At 36.7% G+C, this 18,113-nt stretch overlaps 1 protein-coding gene across 3 annotated transcripts in view; it reads right to left on the bottom strand.

The window, feature by feature from the left end:
- Positions 1-297: 297 nt before the first annotated feature.
- The window catches only part of LOC136856844 (ubiquitin carboxyl-terminal hydrolase 2), a 434,922-nt gene continuing 417,106 nt past the window's right edge, over positions 298-18,113 (bottom strand). For all 3 annotated transcript variants that reach the window (XM_067135022.2, XM_067135020.2, XM_067135019.2), the window contains exon 10: positions 298-8,582. In XM_067135022.2, coding sequence (XP_066991123.1) covers positions 8,495-8,582 — 88 coding nt within the window. In that variant the 3' untranslated portion in view covers positions 298-8,494. The remainder of the gene's footprint in view (positions 8,583-18,113) is intronic.

Genomic DNA, 18,113 nt, shown 5'->3' with positions numbered 1-18,113 from the left:
ATCAGGTGAGGAAAGGGAGGTTATCCACCCTTCCTGTGGGTGGCTGTGGGCCATTTTGCTGGGTTGCTGATTATTTTGTTTATTTTGTTCATTCAGTTATGCCGTGTTGTTACAGCTATCTGATCTCCGATTAGGAGTTCTCCGAATAGGAGTTACATATATTTGTTATGATTTGATTGTATAGTGTTAGTTTTCTGTAGTTGGTAAATCTCGCTAGCTTGCTTGGGTTGTAAATGATATAATTTTTCCCCGTTATGATCAAGTAGGTTGAAAAAGTGTAAGATCTGGAGATAAATAATTAAAATTGAAATAATTATATTGACTGAAATACACTATGAAATAAATAAACATGTACCACATTACAGTACTGTGCTCATTCAAGTCATATTTGGTGGAAGCCAAATCAGAATCGAGAACTTATTGAAAAGTATTTAGTACATGATCATATACAGAAGGCATCTTTCTGTTATAATCATATGATAAATCTAAAAGAGCAAGGTAAAATAACCATAGCAATCACTATTCAAATACCTTTAATCAGTGGCATGCAGTGAACATATTCATTACCCCAGCTGCAAAAGCGTTTTTTAAAATAAAAACTATCGTAGCCCCACTACACACTCTAAAGTCAACCTTACCATTTTGTAAGGCTGCATTTTTCATGGATAGGTAGGTCTACCTGAGAAAGATCATTCAAGAATATTTTCAACCATAAGCTCACACATACTTCCAAATTGATATTCATGGCAGAGACGACACCGTTATAACTTAATATATAGCAGATTTTAAACAATGTACTTAGTTTCCTGCGGTGATGCTTCATGATAGTACAGTCATGGTTTTCACAAAAAATACACTGGACTATTTTTTTTTTGTATTAAAAAGCCTAATCTAAACTAATCAGCAAAATTTAACTGGTATTTTAATGTCGTTGAAGTTTTACAGTTTCACTTGCATACCGAGTGTACATGCATCAACGACAAACGAGAGAAAATATTTGTCACGACATATAACACACACTATATTCATGAAGAATGCCACAGAACTCGTGAAACCTTCCCCTATAATCCAAGAGGAACACTACAAAAAAATCACTATATACCACCAACACAGACAACCATTCACACTTAACTCTGTGTTCATGCTGGGCAACCTAAATATTTTTCTGCAGCTATCGGAACACACACTCTACACGTGCCATCCATGAATTGCTCGAAAAAACTGTATACATTCCGAAACCCAAGACTAAAATATATTCTTCTAAATTACAATTGATTTCATATACTGGCTCTACTTTTATTAGCAAGACGATGTGCAAGTGGCTATACTGTTAACACGTTGATATTTTTCTTGCAGTCTCTAGTGTGTGACGCTGAAGACTTTGAGTGTCAAGTATTAAAACTAACACCCCTTACCTAAGTTAGCTGGCCTGTCGCCGTAAATTGCTGTCGGGGGAGGGGCCACAGCTTTGCCTCGAGGAAGCTGCAAGTGCATGCGTCACCCATGCGACTTTAAATTTCACTGGGGGTAGCTCTCTATCTCGCAGGCAAGGAAAAGCAGCTCGCTGGAAAAGCTGAACTGCGGTAGTGCAAGTGGATTGTCAAGACAGCTGTACTTTGCTTGGATTGGATGTTCACAATTTTTTTAACATTATAAAAAGCGTTCTAAGGAATAATTAGAAAATGTTAATACAAAGTTCTTTACCCCAGCAGCGCTGGGGCAGATGGGGTTCTGTGCAGGCCACTGCGGAACTTACTAAATAGTATTTAGTACATGATCATACACAGAAGGCATCTTTCTGTTATAATCATGTGATAAATCTAAAAGAGCAAGGTAAAATAACCATAGCAATCACTATTCAAATACACTTTATAACAACAACAAAAAGACACACCGGGAAGGCGTTGTCCAATTGTAAGGAAATTATTTATGCAAAGACATTCAGTCCAAACATGCAAATGATTAAAGTTTTGTGTCCAATGAATGAATAGCGGCAGCTCCCGCGCATCCGAACTGGACATGCATCAAGTGTATATAAGGCGCGATTCTGAAGCGTACGCCCAAAGTAGCTGTTGCATTCAACTGCGTCAGCTGTAAGAATGCTACGCCGAAGGATTTGTACTCATTATGAGCAGATGTTTAGAGTTTGAAAGAGGTCGTGCAATCGAATTGAAAGAAGCTGGTTGGTCGAATCAAGCTGTCCCTGGACATTTGGGTCGAAGTGATGCGGTGATAAGACGATGCTGGCAAGCGTGGGTCAGCAACGGCAGGCGTCAGTGTCAGGACGGCAGTGGCCGACCGAGAGCCACAACAGCACAGGCAGACAGAGCGACTATCAGAACAGCTATCACAGCACCGGAGTCGTCGTTATCAACGATCTAGCGTGTGACCCGCACTACACCGCTAACCACTCACGCTGTTCACCGTCAAGCCAGATTACATTGGTGCCGCGCTCGAGCAACGTGGAACTGCGCTGACAAACCCCGTTTCCAACGGTGCCCTGAAGACAACCGCAGATGTGTTTGGAGACGTTTAGGCCAGCGTGGGGTTCCTGCCTTGACTATCGCACACCACACAGCCCCACAACAAAGGGTGATGGTCTGGGGTGCCATCTCCTTTGATAGCCGGACCCCTCTGGTAGTCATTCCTGGCACACTGACAGCACAGCGGTATGTTGATGACATTCTACGGCCAGTTGTGTTACCGTTCCTTCAGCGACATCCAGGCCTTACTTTCCAACAGGATAATGCCCGGCCACACACGGCACATGTTATTATGAACTGTCTTCAAGCTTGCCCTATCCTTCCTTGACCAGCTCAGTTGCCAGATCTCTCTCCCATAGAGCACATTTGGGATGTCATGAGAAGGCGATTGGGAACATCCCGGAATGTCGCCAATTTAGCCCAACAGTTGGAGACCATCTGGCACGAAATTCCACAGGACACCATCCAGGAACTTTATCAGTCTATGCCACGTCGAGTGACAGCTTGCATCCAGGCCAGGGGTGGACCAACACCTTGTTGACGTCCTCACTTTGTAACGCTAACTCTGCAATAAATCATTTGATTGTTCTGCACTTTTGATCTTTTGTTTTTCCACCGATTTTTATCGCCATCGGACAATTCCTTCCTGGTACGTCTTTTTTTTTTTTTTTTTTTTTTTTGTTATACAGTGTACATTTAATAATGAAAGTTAAGATGGCAAATCTGGAGTCTGTCCACAAGATATATTTTAAAGAACAAAGTATGATTGTTGATGTTTCTAAAAAAAAAAAAAACTCATGAAGGAGTGTCTCATATCACTTTACAGTTGATGATGAGTATCTAAAATATTTTTCAGATGATGTTCACCCATCGACAGCTGAAGTACTGTATATTAGGTCAAAGAACATCATGAAGGTCTCATCTTTTATGTCTTCATGAGACAAAACACATAAAATTAACAATCTTTGAGAATTATTTACACACTATCTTGAACACGAAAATCACACCTTTTAGCATAATTACTTCATTTATTAATCTGTATTTAAAATTGCCATTTTAATAGATACATAATATTTTGCATAGCAATATCTTATTAACATTTTGTGTCTTATAATTATTGGATATATTTAATAGATACAGCTCATTATTACTTTACAGCAATATCTTACTTCTATTTACAAAAATAAATATTTCAATACTAATCTCTTTAATAGTGTAATGTTCTGAAGATTCTGTTATGTACTGAGACTGATTTTAACTAGGAGGCACTAGATTTATGGAGACTGCTAAACTAAACAGTGCAATTTGCTGATTTTGTGTTTATTGTTTTGACTGATAACTTAATCTTCCAAGCATTAAACTCAGTATTCTAGCTACAGTTAAGCAGTCTACATCCAAATCCCAAACACAACTTATGCCGACAAGGTAAGATTTTGTTAAAAACATTTAACATGTGAGTTATACGAGTCTAATTGATGCAAGAAATGGAGAAATGCAAGGAATTAGACATTTAAATAGGTTCTATACCTAATTTTTAAGTGCTTGCAATATTAGAACAATACATATCAAGGAACTTCCCACAATATAAATAGAGTAAACTCTTCCAATAATGTGGTGTGCTGATAGGACTTCCAGTTGAATACTCTAACAATGTCTATTTCTAGAAATGGAAACTTTAAAATAAAAGAATATTATCTTGCCTCTGTGATCTACATTGAGCAACTGAGTGAACTCATATTCACTTCGCAGGTATGATTAGTTAATTCTTTTCCATCGACATGTAAATACATTTTATTATTGTTTTACACACTCCTATCAAAATATACTACCATGGTCACCTTCATGGTCTCCTCACAATGTACTAAATATATATGTATATATAATTATACACAGGTGTGTAATAAACAATACAATAAACCATGCTATGGTTCTTCCAAACATGACATAGACTTATTACTGAAGAAACAACATTGATAATTCTCTCAATCTTCTCAACACTGTATATACTTATTCTCTATTCAAAGGGACGAAGAATACAAGAAGAAAAATGAGTAGGATAGCAGATGACACACCTTCTTTTCCTACATAAGACCCATCTAAATATAATTCTGGAATGAGAGAAAAAATGTCTGGAACTGCCAAGCAAAGAATCGTACCTGCGATCCTCTAAAATGCTGGCCACTGATCTTAGAAAGTCCTGTCTCTAAGCTTGTCATGAATAACAATAACAGTTTTAAATTCAGCACCAATTTCATAATCATGACTTTTAGACCACTTTGGTTATTAAATTCATTAAAGAAAATTTAATATTAAAATGGTTTACTATCCTTTGACTAGTTCTGATCCAAATAAGGAGACTGCACATACAACCATCTATAATACAACATAAGCCTACTCACATTCATTATTTTACATCATGGTCTATATTTTTGGTTCGTAGCTGTAATTAAACCTATCTACATATATCCAATTCTTTCAGCACAGCCACTCAATAATTCTTTTTAAGAAGAACTCTATTCAGAAATTATAAATATCTGGAATTTAGAAACAAGCAATTTAACATAAAATTCACTACTATTTACAATAATAGACAAATTTAGTGATGGTGAATACATACCAGAACAATCTCTATCATATTTCCCAATACTTAATTTTGATTCAAGTCAGTATTTGTATAAGTTATTTCAAATACATGACCAATATATATATAGAAACAAATCCAGTAGTTTTGAAGTCGGGAGGGATTGAGGGTGGTTTGAACTTCTTAGCCATCGATGTGAACTGTGTGTTTGTAGCCTGCCATTTGGATAAGGAGTTGAATTAGTAAAAGATTACATAAATACATATAAATGCTTGATAATCCTCTTTAATAATATCATATTCTTTCCCCACATCTGGTCAGTGCCCCAATAAATCTAAGCTGGAAACAAAATTATACTTTCTGCCTCCTCTCTCCCAACCAAAATAATCCACATGCACACAGACAATAGAACATGGGCAATGAAATTTGTAATTTTGTCTGGCGTAACCCTAACTTTCAGTTGCAATAACCTACTCTTATCATTTTCAAAATATTAGTTAAGAGAACATTTTATTTTCTCTTAAATTATCCAATAAACTATTACCAGTACCATCTGTTTTTAATTTTGTGGTCCACTCTCCAAAAAAGTAATTCAAAGAAAGAAAGAAAGAAAGAAAGAAAGAAAGAAAGAAAGAAAGCAAGATAAAAAGACAGAAATATAAAGAAAGCAAACCTCATTATAGTTCCCATGAAATAAAACAAAACAAAAGATCTGGCTCATTCTTTTTTCTTGTATTTAAGGCTATTTCTGAAGTCATAATGAGATTTTTTCAATTAAGACGTGCACAGCAACTCGGTGAAAGAGATTAGAAGATTAGATGGATATGGTATATGCTCCACTCTAATTAACAAGAGCCTTAGCAATACCAAATAAAGAGTTCAGCCTGTGCTCAGATCAAAAAGGCTTTTTAAAAGAACTCTATCTCTCTTGCCAATGATATTTAGGTCCTTTATTGCAGTTGCATTAAGATTATGAAATACCATATTTATTTGTGTATCCAGCACGTACTTATTCCCAAAAATAATCTAGTTTATGTTCTAACACAACAACTGATTAAATGAAGTTATGGGTCTGATTAAAGATTAACATCCTGTATCAGAGAATGCTCACTATTTTCAATTTAGTTAGTTAACTCATTCTGCACTCTTATCCTTGAAATAATTATGAACTCAAATTAGAACACTCACAAACTCAAAATCAGTTTCATAATGTAATCTGGCAGTCTAGTCTTGGATTTTGGCAATACTTCCTTTTCATTTGTTTGCATCCCATTTCTTGGTTTATCTGTGTGATTAAAATGGCTTAGTGCAAGGCTAAGAATGAATACCTGTTTACATTGGGGAATTCATCAGATTTGTATGGATGCCATATCCACTTCCAAAAAAGTAATTTTCCTCATGACTGCACTTACCATAAATTTTAGAAATTTATTTAAGACATAGTGTACTTTAATTTTTTTATTTTTTTTATTTTTTGAAGTCATAATGAGATGTTCTTCAATCAAGATGTGCACAGCCAACTCTGTACACAATACCAAAGAGCAAGAATAATATGATATTTTTAGAGGAAGTCGAGCCTCAGTCTTGCTCTTTTGGGTTAGCTAGGTCATTACAGCATGAAATGTTGTGAAATCTGCAATTACAAGTTAACACAGGTGGGAGTGGAAAATGACTGCAGCAAAAAAAAAAAAAAAAAAAAAAATACTTACCGCAGGACAAAAATTATTATTGTTAAATAAGCAGAACACAGAGGTAGGGTTGAGAATTCATATAGTAAAAAGAATTAAAGGCATGCATGGAGTCGTGGATACACAAGTAAATACAATATCCCATTTTCCCTTTGGCTGATAACCTTGCAGTTTTCCTCTCACTATACCATCTAAGGCTCCACATACATGTATGACAAGCACTATATATTAATATTTTTGTAAACATATAAATATGGGTAACAGGAAAACTTTCTCCTCAGAGAAACTTCAGAATTACTGGAAAACAATTTTTTTTTAGTTTCACTTTTCCCATAAACAAGATATTATAACTATAATCCAGAAAGAAAACAAAAAATATATATAAATATAATAATAATAACAATAATATATTAGCAAGAGCAAAGAGAGTTTGATTGTGATGGTCCAACCTTCTAATCCACATTTTATAACCGATTTATCTTTTAATATTATGTACCTGTTGATTATCTTGAAGGATACTTCACATCATCGTTATACTCTAAATGTTTGCCTCAACATCATAACTGCAGCTCAGCAAATGATAGAATTCTCCAGCTTGAACAAATTTGCTCTTCAATTGTTAAAAGTTGGTGCATTTTATGCATATTTTAAAAAAATACTTCAATCAGAGATAAATAATCATGTATACTATAATATACAAAGCAATAACTTACCATCCTCCAAAAACACATAACAAATTAAAACACAGATAATGTGTATATTATAATATCTATTTAAAACATATTTTAAAACATATATAATAACAATATCACAGACTTTTAAAATCTACTCTGGGAGTCTGCTTGGTAACAAAAGTGTTAATCTACTAGGATTTCGAGCATAAGTGACCTGGTTTTAAAATACCTCATTAAATTCAAATATTCAAACTCAATTGCTTAATCTAGTTATGTAGTACAACATATTGCACTTCTAACATCATCTCATTAAGTCCATGAGAGTGAACTGTAAATCTAAGAGGAAAGTAAAACAGTCATAAACTTGGGCTGGTAGCATAAAATATTTAATAAACAAATATACCATAATATTAAATATAAAATTAGAAATCAACAATTTATATAAAAATAACTACCAAAACACAGTCCAAAATGTTATCAACATAGGATAATCTGAATAGGGTTGGTTCTCTTCAAAGCATTTGGACTTAAGACACCTCATTCTTCTTTTTCTCTTATGCTCCTTCCAATCAGTCTCAGAATGTGAGAAGGAAGGAAAATAATGATAGCTTATTTGAAGAGAAAAGGAAGAAACTTCAGGAGGTATGATGAGAAGATATTAAGTTTTAATCAAACAAAGCGTAAGAAAACGCACAACAGCTCAAGTTATTTACGCAGTATATAATCATTTCATGAAACAGAAAATGCACCTCAGAATTTAAAACAAAGATCTGTACATTGTAACTGGAAAAAGACTTGTTTGGTTTCCATTCCTTTATAGCACACCAACAAAGAAAACAAGACATAGCACACACATACACACAGGTTTATCTAACTTTCCATCCAACTGAAATCCTAGCAAACTAGGCAAACACTGCATCACTTCCATCAATAATATCAACATCAATAATGACTATAAAAACAAAATCTTCATCTCTCAGTCAGTCAACGTCTGATTCCATACAAATTCTTCCAACCCTGTAGACAAAACGCCGGCTTCACGAGACATACCAGGGTGGTGAACAGAGATTATAAATGTGAACTGTGTCCAGAAAGTTCATAGAACAACACATATGCTTCACTTGACACCACTGATCGAGATGAGATTGATGACACTCTGCAAAAACAAAGAAGACAAAAGTTTAAAGTTGATCTTAATAACACATTTATCATATTATATAACATGAAGAATATATTAGCAAACCAAACCCCATGGCACAACAGTCTCAAAGGCCTTGGCATACCAAGCAACTGCTGCTCAGCCCAAAGGCCTGCAGATTATGAGGTGATAAGTGGTCAGCACGAAAAATCCTCTCGACCATTATTCTTGGCTTTCTAAACAGGGGCCACTAGCTCACCTCATATAGCACCTCAATTGTAATCACATAGGCTGAGTGGACCTCGTACCAGTCCTCAGATTCAGGCAAAAATCCCTGACCTCGCTGAGAATTGAACCCAGGGCCGCTGGGTAAGAAGCAGACACACTACCCTACACTGTGGGGCTGACTGAAGAATACAGTACACAAATGAACAAACATAAGCTTACTTTATTTAGAGTAACAAGATTCATGATTTAGTAATTTAACTCACTATCCAACAGCCGATTTTGGAATAAAGATGATAAAGGATTTTTTTTAATGCATGACTCAACAAGGTCATTCCATTAACAGATACTAAACTGATCATCTTCATTTCCTAATTCCAGCTTCCCAGGTTTGGTTGTGAATCAAGTACCTCCATCGCTGCCTGTCTCTTCACCACTCTTCTTTTTTAAGTACATCTTCTGGTGTTCCTCCCCTCTTCTCTATGCACTCCCACACTGAATCTGTCCACCTCTTTTGGGGTCTTCCTCGTGGTCTCTTTCCTGTTAACTTCTCTGAAAAAGCTTTTTTTGGCACTCCATACCACTTTAGCTTTGTTGTTTCTACATTGTCTTGAAGTTTCAAAATTCCTGTCCTTTTCCTTATCTCTTCATTTCTAATTCTATCCTTTCTGGTCTTGCCCTTGATACCTCTTAAGAATTTCATCTCCACTGCCTGTATTCTACCCTCCTCTAGTTTTGTTGTAGTCCACAATCCAGCTGCAAAGGTAAGCATGGGTTTATAATAGGTTGAATATAATATTTTCTTACATTTCTTTGGGACATCATGGTTCCACAAAATACCCCTTACACTCTGGTAGAAGCCGTTTGCTTGTTATATTCTTTTCCTAATTTCGTCGGTTAACTTTCCATCTTCTGTGATCACACTTCCCAAGTACTTGAAACTTTTAGCACTTCCAGAATTTTACCATTCAGTTTTATCTTTCCTCTTCCTTCCTTCCTTCCCCCTGTCATCACTATTGTTTTACTTTTCTCTGTGCTTACTTTCATCCCAAATTTTTCTCTCTCTTGATTCCATACATCTACTTGTTTTTGCACCTCGTTTTATCCTCTCCCCATATCACTACATCATCAGCAAACAACATGGCTTTTGCTGCCTGTCTTCCCAATCTCTGTTTAATGTTCTTATGAATTTCATCCATGACTATGATGAATAGTATGGGGGATAGTATACTTCCCTGTTGGAGATCAGTTTCAACTCTAAACCATTTTCTTTTTCTTACACTAGTCTTCACAGTTCTAACACAATTTTTGTACATAGCTTTTATCATTTGCACTTCCACTCAGTTAACTTGTTTTTTCCTTATGTGTCTGGGCACACTGCCATAAGCTTTCTCAATGTCAATAAATGTCATCACTATGTCTTTTCCAAACTCCCATCTTTTCTACATCATATGTTTTAATGTAAACAAGATCATGTCAAACGTTGATCTGTCTTTCCTATAACCATACTGTTGTTCTTCCATTTCTCCTTCTAGCTTCTTCCTCAGACTTCCTTCCAAAACTCCCTCAAATAGCTACATGGGTAATAAGGGTGATCCTTCTGTAGTTACTACACTCCTTATTATCACCTTTTTTTAAATATTGGGATAATTAAACCCTTTCCCCACTCTTCTGGGATCTCTTCTTTCCTCCAGATTATTCTAAATAATCTATATAGCCACTGTAGCCCTATTGGTCCTGCTGCTTTTATCATTTCCGTAGTTGCCTCATCCACTCCTGCTGCTTTAGCACTCTTCATCTTTTGTATGGCTTCCTCTATTTCTAACATCGATATTTCCTTTTCTTGTTCTTTTTCTTTCCCCATTGTTTCTTCTTGCTCCTTCTCATCTACCAGTTCGCTGTATTTAATATTTACCAATTATGAGAAGTATTCTTCCCATCTTTTTAGTATGTTATCTCTTTGCATCAATATCTGCCAGTTTCAGGTTTTACACATTTTTTATCTTCACTATTTTGTAAACTATTCTTCACCAAACCATACAAAGCCTTTTTACTTCCCTTTATATCCTCCTGTAAAATTTCTGGAAAACTTTCCCAGCTCTTCTGTTTCTCTTCTTGCACTTTTTTCTTATATTCCTTTTTAGCTTCTTTATATTTCTGCCAATTCTCTGTATTATTGCTGCCTATCCACTTCCTTCAAACCATTTGTTTCTCTTTAACTGCTTCCTTCACCCTGCTGTTCCACCAAGGAGTCTCCTTTTCGTTTTTCTTCCCTGATAGTCTTCCACAGGTGTTTACTGCACACTTCACAAATCCATTTCTGAAACATGTCCATTCCTTTTCAACACTGTTCACATCATCTTCGGTAATTTCTTTCTTCAGATCCTCTTGAAACTTTTCCCTTATTTCTTTCTCTTTTAACTTCCATCCCTTTATTTTTCTTTCCCTTTTTTCTACTAACTTCGTTATTTTACCAAGTCTTAATTTGGCTACCACCACTTCATGGTCCCCTTCGAAATCTGCTCTTGGCATTGCTGTCACATCTTCCAGTTGTCTACATTTCTCCTTCTACACCAGAATAAGATCAATCATTGTCTTTGTCTTTCTATCTCCCCAACCATATCTAGTTATTTTTTGTGAGTCTTTTTCTTAATGCCAACAATTAATCCATTCCTTCTACAAAAATCTATTACCACATCTCCTTCATCTTGGTTTCCATAACTATAGGGGCCAATTATCTCTTCTTTTCCCTGTATGCCTGTTCCAACATGTGCATTCATGTCTCCCATTATTATCTCCCATTATTACAACCTCTTTGTCTTCAATACAACTTTCCAGTTCTTCTAAACATTCATCTGCATTCCCTGACTGGGGAGCATAAACCTGCATAAAATCCTTGATTCCACTCTCAAGTCCAAGTCTAACTCTGATTATCCTGTCACTGATCTGGTCAATTTTGTCCACATACAGTAAAACCTCGTTAATTCGAAGTCGTTGGGACTCTAAAATCAGACTTCGAATTACGTGATTTCGAATTAACTGCCAATTCGTAATTCAGAAGTACCAACCCTTGCTGTGTTACAAAATATTCTAAGGCCCATTACTGCATGCAGTTAACCTTGATTCAAATGCCATGAAAAAAAAAAAAAAAAAAAAATGAAAAAAATTCATTTTCAAAATGCATATAAGAAAGTACATTTAGAGTATTCAAATAATGCACTTGGATAACTCACTGACATACATAACCTCTCGCAACAAAGGAAAGAAAGAAGGAAAGAAAGAAAGAAAGAAAGAAAGAAAGAAAGAAAGAAAGAAAGAAAGAAAGAAAAAGAAAGAAAGAAAAGCACGATTCAAAGACGAGGAGAAATCTATGCTGGCTCCCATGTGCAAGTGCTCTATTCATTGGATTACTGTACTGCATGCAATAAATAGATGTCCTGTACTTGCAGAGAAAGTACCCGATGCCCGTAAAACATTGTGGCTAATTGAACTTTCCTACGACGAGGGGAGAAAGTCTCTCACTTCCTTCTGCATGACAACACAATACTGTCAGCTCTACCTTGTACATTTTCCCGCCATGGCACTTCTCTCGTACTCCAGAAATGTAAACACTTGCCGTGTCACAAAGTATTCTAAGACCCATTAATGCATGCAATCATCTTGATTCACAGTTTAAACCTTTCAAATGCCATGGAAAAATCTATTTCCAAAATGTATCTAACAAGGTGCATTTACAATGTTCAAATAATGCACTCGGATAAATCACTGACAAACATAACCTCACGCAATGAAAGAAAAAAAATCAGACGATTCAAAGACGAGGATAAATTAAGCTAATTGCTCTGTGCAAATGCATTATTTTTTGGGTTACTCTACTGTTTGCATTTTTAGATGCCTTTTACTTGCTCGGAAAGTGCCCGACGCCCTTAAAACATTGTGGCTTATCGAACTTGACTATGACAAGGGGAGGAATTCTCTTGCTTCCGTGTACATTGCAACACAGTAAAAAGACCCCCCACCCCTGTACTATTTCCCCGGCTGGCACCAACCGGCACTTCATTCTTTAAAACCATAAGACCATCTGGGCTTGGCATTAAAAGAAAGCAATGCAGTTTCATTGGTAATGACAATATTGTTCGGTGCCTACGAATTGATTATATGAGCCACGCTTTTTCGTCAACTGTCGGCATCGCCAGTGTTCGTGGATTCTGTTTCTCCGCACACTGCCTGCTGCATGATATTACGACGTTCCTTAAAAATGTTGAATACAAAAGAATTCCAATTTCACTCGAATTCAGCAATTATGAAGCACATTGTAGACACACCAAAGTGTGTGAAAGTGCAGAAAGCTACCCCTGCACATTCCGGAAGACGCATTCTATCATGACGCGGATAAATTTTTAATTTAAATTACTCTGTAACATACTATTGCTTTAAAATGTAAAGGCAATTTCGAATTAAAAGTCTGAATTTCAGTAATGTACATTGTACTTCGAATTACGAATTATCTGTATTTTGAATTAAACAATTTAAATAACATGCAAAACCATATCTGATGTTTCCGGGAATGAGAGTGCTTCGAATTAGACGGTATTTTGAATTAACCGATTTTGAATTATCAAGGTTCTACTGTATTGCACTAGGTCTTCTCTCAGTATAACACCAACACCATTTGTTGCCATCTTTCCTCCACTCCAATATAATCTATACCCTTCAATTCTTTTTGACCTTTCCCCTTCCATTTTGTCTCATTTATTCCCATCATTGCTGTCTTTCTTCTCCATACACTCTATCAGTTCTTCTACCTTGCCATTCAAAGTCATGACATTGATGGTACTGATTCTTATGATGTACAGTAGCCCGCTTCTCACAGTCCCCCCAGAACACCGGGAACTGCGCGTCACTTCAGGGTGACACCCTAGCATTTTCCGAGGCCTCAATTCACATGCACTCATTTTATAGGCTGTTTGTACGATGGGTTCACCACTCCCAAAGGCATTTTATTACCTTCTGCCAGGTTCAAATTAGGCCGCCCCTAACATGGAGTCAGACGCCTTTTGTAGCCGCTCCTCTGGAGTACAGATGCTACGGGTTTGCCCGTTCCACCATCTCCACCGTACCGAAGTCCATCTTCTCCGCCGTAGATGCCATTGAGGTCTTCACCCATAACCTAGGGCAAGGGCCCTCTTTATTTATGATCCCTGGAGAGGGTGTCCCAGTATTTTAAAGCCCTCAGGAACTGGGCTACCTGTTGGTCCGGGGTTGTATTGGGTATTTCAACCAGCCCTACATACTGTACGGACCCTCTATCTGCCACCTGAGGACGCGTTCTGTAGGGGTCAGGTTCCCCTGGTTACTTATTGCAGTTAACCCCACCCACAAAGGCCAGGGTTATTTGCAGAGTTGATATGGATCAAATACTCGGAACAAAATTAATGCTTGTTATGCATCGCGCACATTCTCTCACAAGGCCTGTATGTATCTCAACTCAGGAGAAAAAAACCCACACACACTTGAACCCGAGTTATACACACTGTAAATCAAGGTAAAGAACAGATTTTACATATAACTAAGAATTACTTTGTACTTATGATTCTTTTAATATATCCATTTGCAACATTATTAATGAATACACTGACAATGAAAATCACAGTAACTGCCAAACTTTTAGTTTTAATACTAACCAGAACTTTTCATCTTGAACTTCATTTCACATATTATTATTGTCAATGTAAAAAGGACACTAATTATTAAGTGCCAAAAGTTAGTTAGAAAGATTATACCAGAGTACTGTACAGTATACCAACATACAGTATGAAGAACTTCAGGAAAACAATAGAAACACTGAAAGGAAAGATTCATTTTGAGCTTGACCCTGGTTTAAAGAAATCAGACATTTTGGTTTGTTTTACTTTTCTAGTGTTAAAAGTGTAAACACTTCATTTTGCAAACTTATCAGCATATTAACAGCTTTTTCACTACAACATTTTACACTACTGTAACACCTACACACATCCATTGCATTTAATATGTCACTGATTTTGGGTGTTTGAAGTTTCAAGTCGTCTTCTCCATCACAAGAACTGCAGTCATCTGTAACTGCTCCATCCTCTTGAGCATTGTCATTTCAACAGACATCAGCAATGATCTCCTCATCCTGCAAGTTTCCACATACAGCCAGAGCATCATCAATGCATACATGGGTATCAAAATTAACGCCCTCTGGTAAAATAGCTGCTCATTGCCCGGCATGTCTTAAGTATCAAAATTAACCGCACCTGGTAAATCTAGTGCCTCACTGCCAGGCGTGTCTTCAGTATGTTCACAAAAGGAGGCTTCTTCTCACAAAGTAGTTAATTGTGGAGGATGATGCATGTCCCAGGCAGCAGAAATGAACTCCATGGCCTGAAGTAGGTTAATGGATAGATATTCATTTCCTGCATCTGTGACTTACTAAATTTTGTACTAACATTTTCCTGTGGTGCATTTTGAAGTTGGCAATGATGCTCAGGACAAGCGGCTCAAGAAAACTGATGCAATTTGAGGAGAAGAATTCCTCTCAAATATTTTCCAAGTCTATTTTGGTTGGATGGCTGCTCACCAATCTATTAGAAGCAGTATCTTCTTTTTTCCTTTCTCATTCTAAGGTCCAATTTCTTTAGCTATTGTTCCATAATAACCATGGTTATCCACAAATTTTGGTTGAGCTCATAATCTATTAGTTTGGTTTTGACACCCCTGAAGCAACTGAGATTTTGTGATTTTCTTATCACAAGAGGAGGCAGTTTGTCAGAGCTAGTTTTATTGCAGGCAAGAACAACAGTAATGCAAATCTTGCTACTTTTTTCCCCCTCCATGGCATGGGTCACTCTTCCCAGCTAATGTTTTACTTTGAAGGAGATTGCATCACAGTTGTAAATGTTTTGAGGCTCGTATTCTTTTGTGATTTCTGGTAGATACTCTTCTTTCCAGTGCTGCATCGCGACTATGCCCACAGACTTGGTCTCGCTGCAAACTGTTCTTCCGGCAATTCCATGACTATCTTAAAATTTCTGCAGCCATCCTGTCAAGGCTTTAAAAATCTTCAGTGATGCTCATCATTTTACCTAGATCTATTGCTTTAGTTTTCAACATGTAGCCACTGACTGGGAGAGTTGCAGTGTGTTTTTGCCAAAATTATGTAATGATAGAGATGTTGATTCCCATAGGGAACCTGAAATATTTGTTCCAAGTGAGTAAATTTATAATACCAATATAGTTGGTCCGTTATTGGACATTATAAATTTTCCAGCTAACTCATTCCTGTTTGCCAGCATTTCACCCCAGTGTGCTAAGTTGGGCTCATCAGTTGGTATATAACACACCTACCAAGACGCATGGCTGGTGCATACCGTGGAGGCCACTGCGTAGGCTGGCAACTAGGAATGAGTTAGCTGGAAAATTTATAATGTCCAATAACGGACCAACTATATTGGTATTAAAACCATGTAAGGAGATCCTTTTCCTACTCTGCATAACTCCCCTGTTGTTAACTGCTGCGATTTGTTAATTTTTCACCCAATTTTAAAAATTTGTCTGATACAATTTATTTTACTAATGAGTGTGCAAATGTGGCATAAACAATTCCTGAACCTCCAGCTATTTCAATTTTAGTTTTATGCGGATTATTTTCCACACTTCTCGTATAAATTTTACTTTAAAGTATAGATAAGAAAAGTGTTTTTCCACCAAACAATACACAATTTATTTTAAATAGATTAAACTAGTACCGGTTTCAGCTCTTTGATGGCCATCATCAGCTAGTACATGATTTGTTTCCAGCCATTAGACAATTCACAAGTTGTTATTGTATTAGACATCTGGATGCCTAATGGGGGATGGAAATGTATACAGTAGCATGTAATTAAAATATCAGTAGTCAAGGTAAAAAGTTACAATAAGTTAGAACATGAGTATGTAGGACATATTAAAACATATGGGTCATAATATAAAACACTTAAAAAGTTTTAACACATTAAAATTTGGTAAGTGTAGGTAGACACTTGTTAAAAATTTTTTTAGTTCATGTTACATAGGTTCTATTCTTCTATCTTCTGTGTAGTTCCTTTGCTTTTATGTTATGTTGATTTTAGCTGTGTATGGTAATCTTCGAGAAAGTTCTGAAGCTGGTATGCGTCATGTTGATATGGACCTTTGTCATGCAGAAATTTTTTTTATATTGTGTTATATATTCCAACTTGTGATGTACTCTGGTAAGTTTTAATATAGTAAACAGCGGGTCTTGAGTTAGAAGTAGTTGGTGGCAACACCTCTCTCGTCTACGTTTGTGGTTGTAGTCTGTAAAGATAAGGTAATATAAGTATACCGGTGGTGTGTGTATGAAGGAATGCCTGGTGTGTGTATGGAAAGAGTACTTACTTTAGTTGTTGTGGAAGTCTTGTGCCGATGTGTTTGAAGGTTTGTTGTGTTCTACTGCGAGTGCGTCTGGGGCTCATATTAGCTGTGCAGCACCCCTCCGACATTGGCAGCTGAAGTTATGCTGCCAACAATGCCGATTCTTAATGTATCTTGTTTCTAACTCTCCTGTATTTCGATAACAAGAGGAAATTCATTCATCTACGGCATTATTTTAACTTTGTTACGTGCAAATCAACTGCATTCTCTCTTTTAGTTTAATGTCATGCGGTCACTTCCCATGACCTTCGTTACACTACTACATACCTCCGCAGCTTAACTGCTCAACGGCCGGCTCCGGGCGGCTAACCTACAAGTGAGTTGAACTACCCTGAATGAGAGATATGATGGAGTGACTGAAAAGCAAGGTCAGGCAAGTGTTCACCCCCAAAGAGCAACATGGAAAAGACTGTCTCATATAAACTTCTCATGATAAACATGCATTTACACATAAAATGAACTTAACTGACTTTCAAAAATAAACAAAAATGAAATATTTTAAACATTTAAACAAGGGTGATTATTCGTTAAAAGGAAACTGTAAGTTACTTTTTGTCTCCCAAAATCAAAACAAAATTTCAATAATTCCAATTTTTAAACATTTATAAACAAAGGTACCAAAATTATTATAAACATAAATTACATTTTATCCCAATAAATAAAAAATAAGCCAGCCCTGCGGTGTAGGAGTAGCATGCCTGCCTCTTATCAGGAGCCCCCGGGGTTTGATTCCCGGCCACGTCAGAGATTCTTACCGGGATCTGAGGGCTGGTTCAAGGTCCACTCAACCTACGTGATTATAATTGAGGAGCTATCTGACGGCAAGAAGGCGGCCCCGGTCAAGAAAGCCAAGAATAACGGCCAAGGGGA

Source organism: Anabrus simplex, chromosome 1, assembly GCF_040414725.1.
Source record: "Anabrus simplex isolate iqAnaSimp1 chromosome 1, ASM4041472v1, whole genome shotgun sequence".
In the NCBI taxonomy this organism is placed as follows: Eukaryota; Metazoa; Arthropoda; class Insecta; order Orthoptera; family Tettigoniidae; genus Anabrus; species Anabrus simplex.
This window is presented reverse-complemented; position numbering and strand designations above follow the sequence as displayed.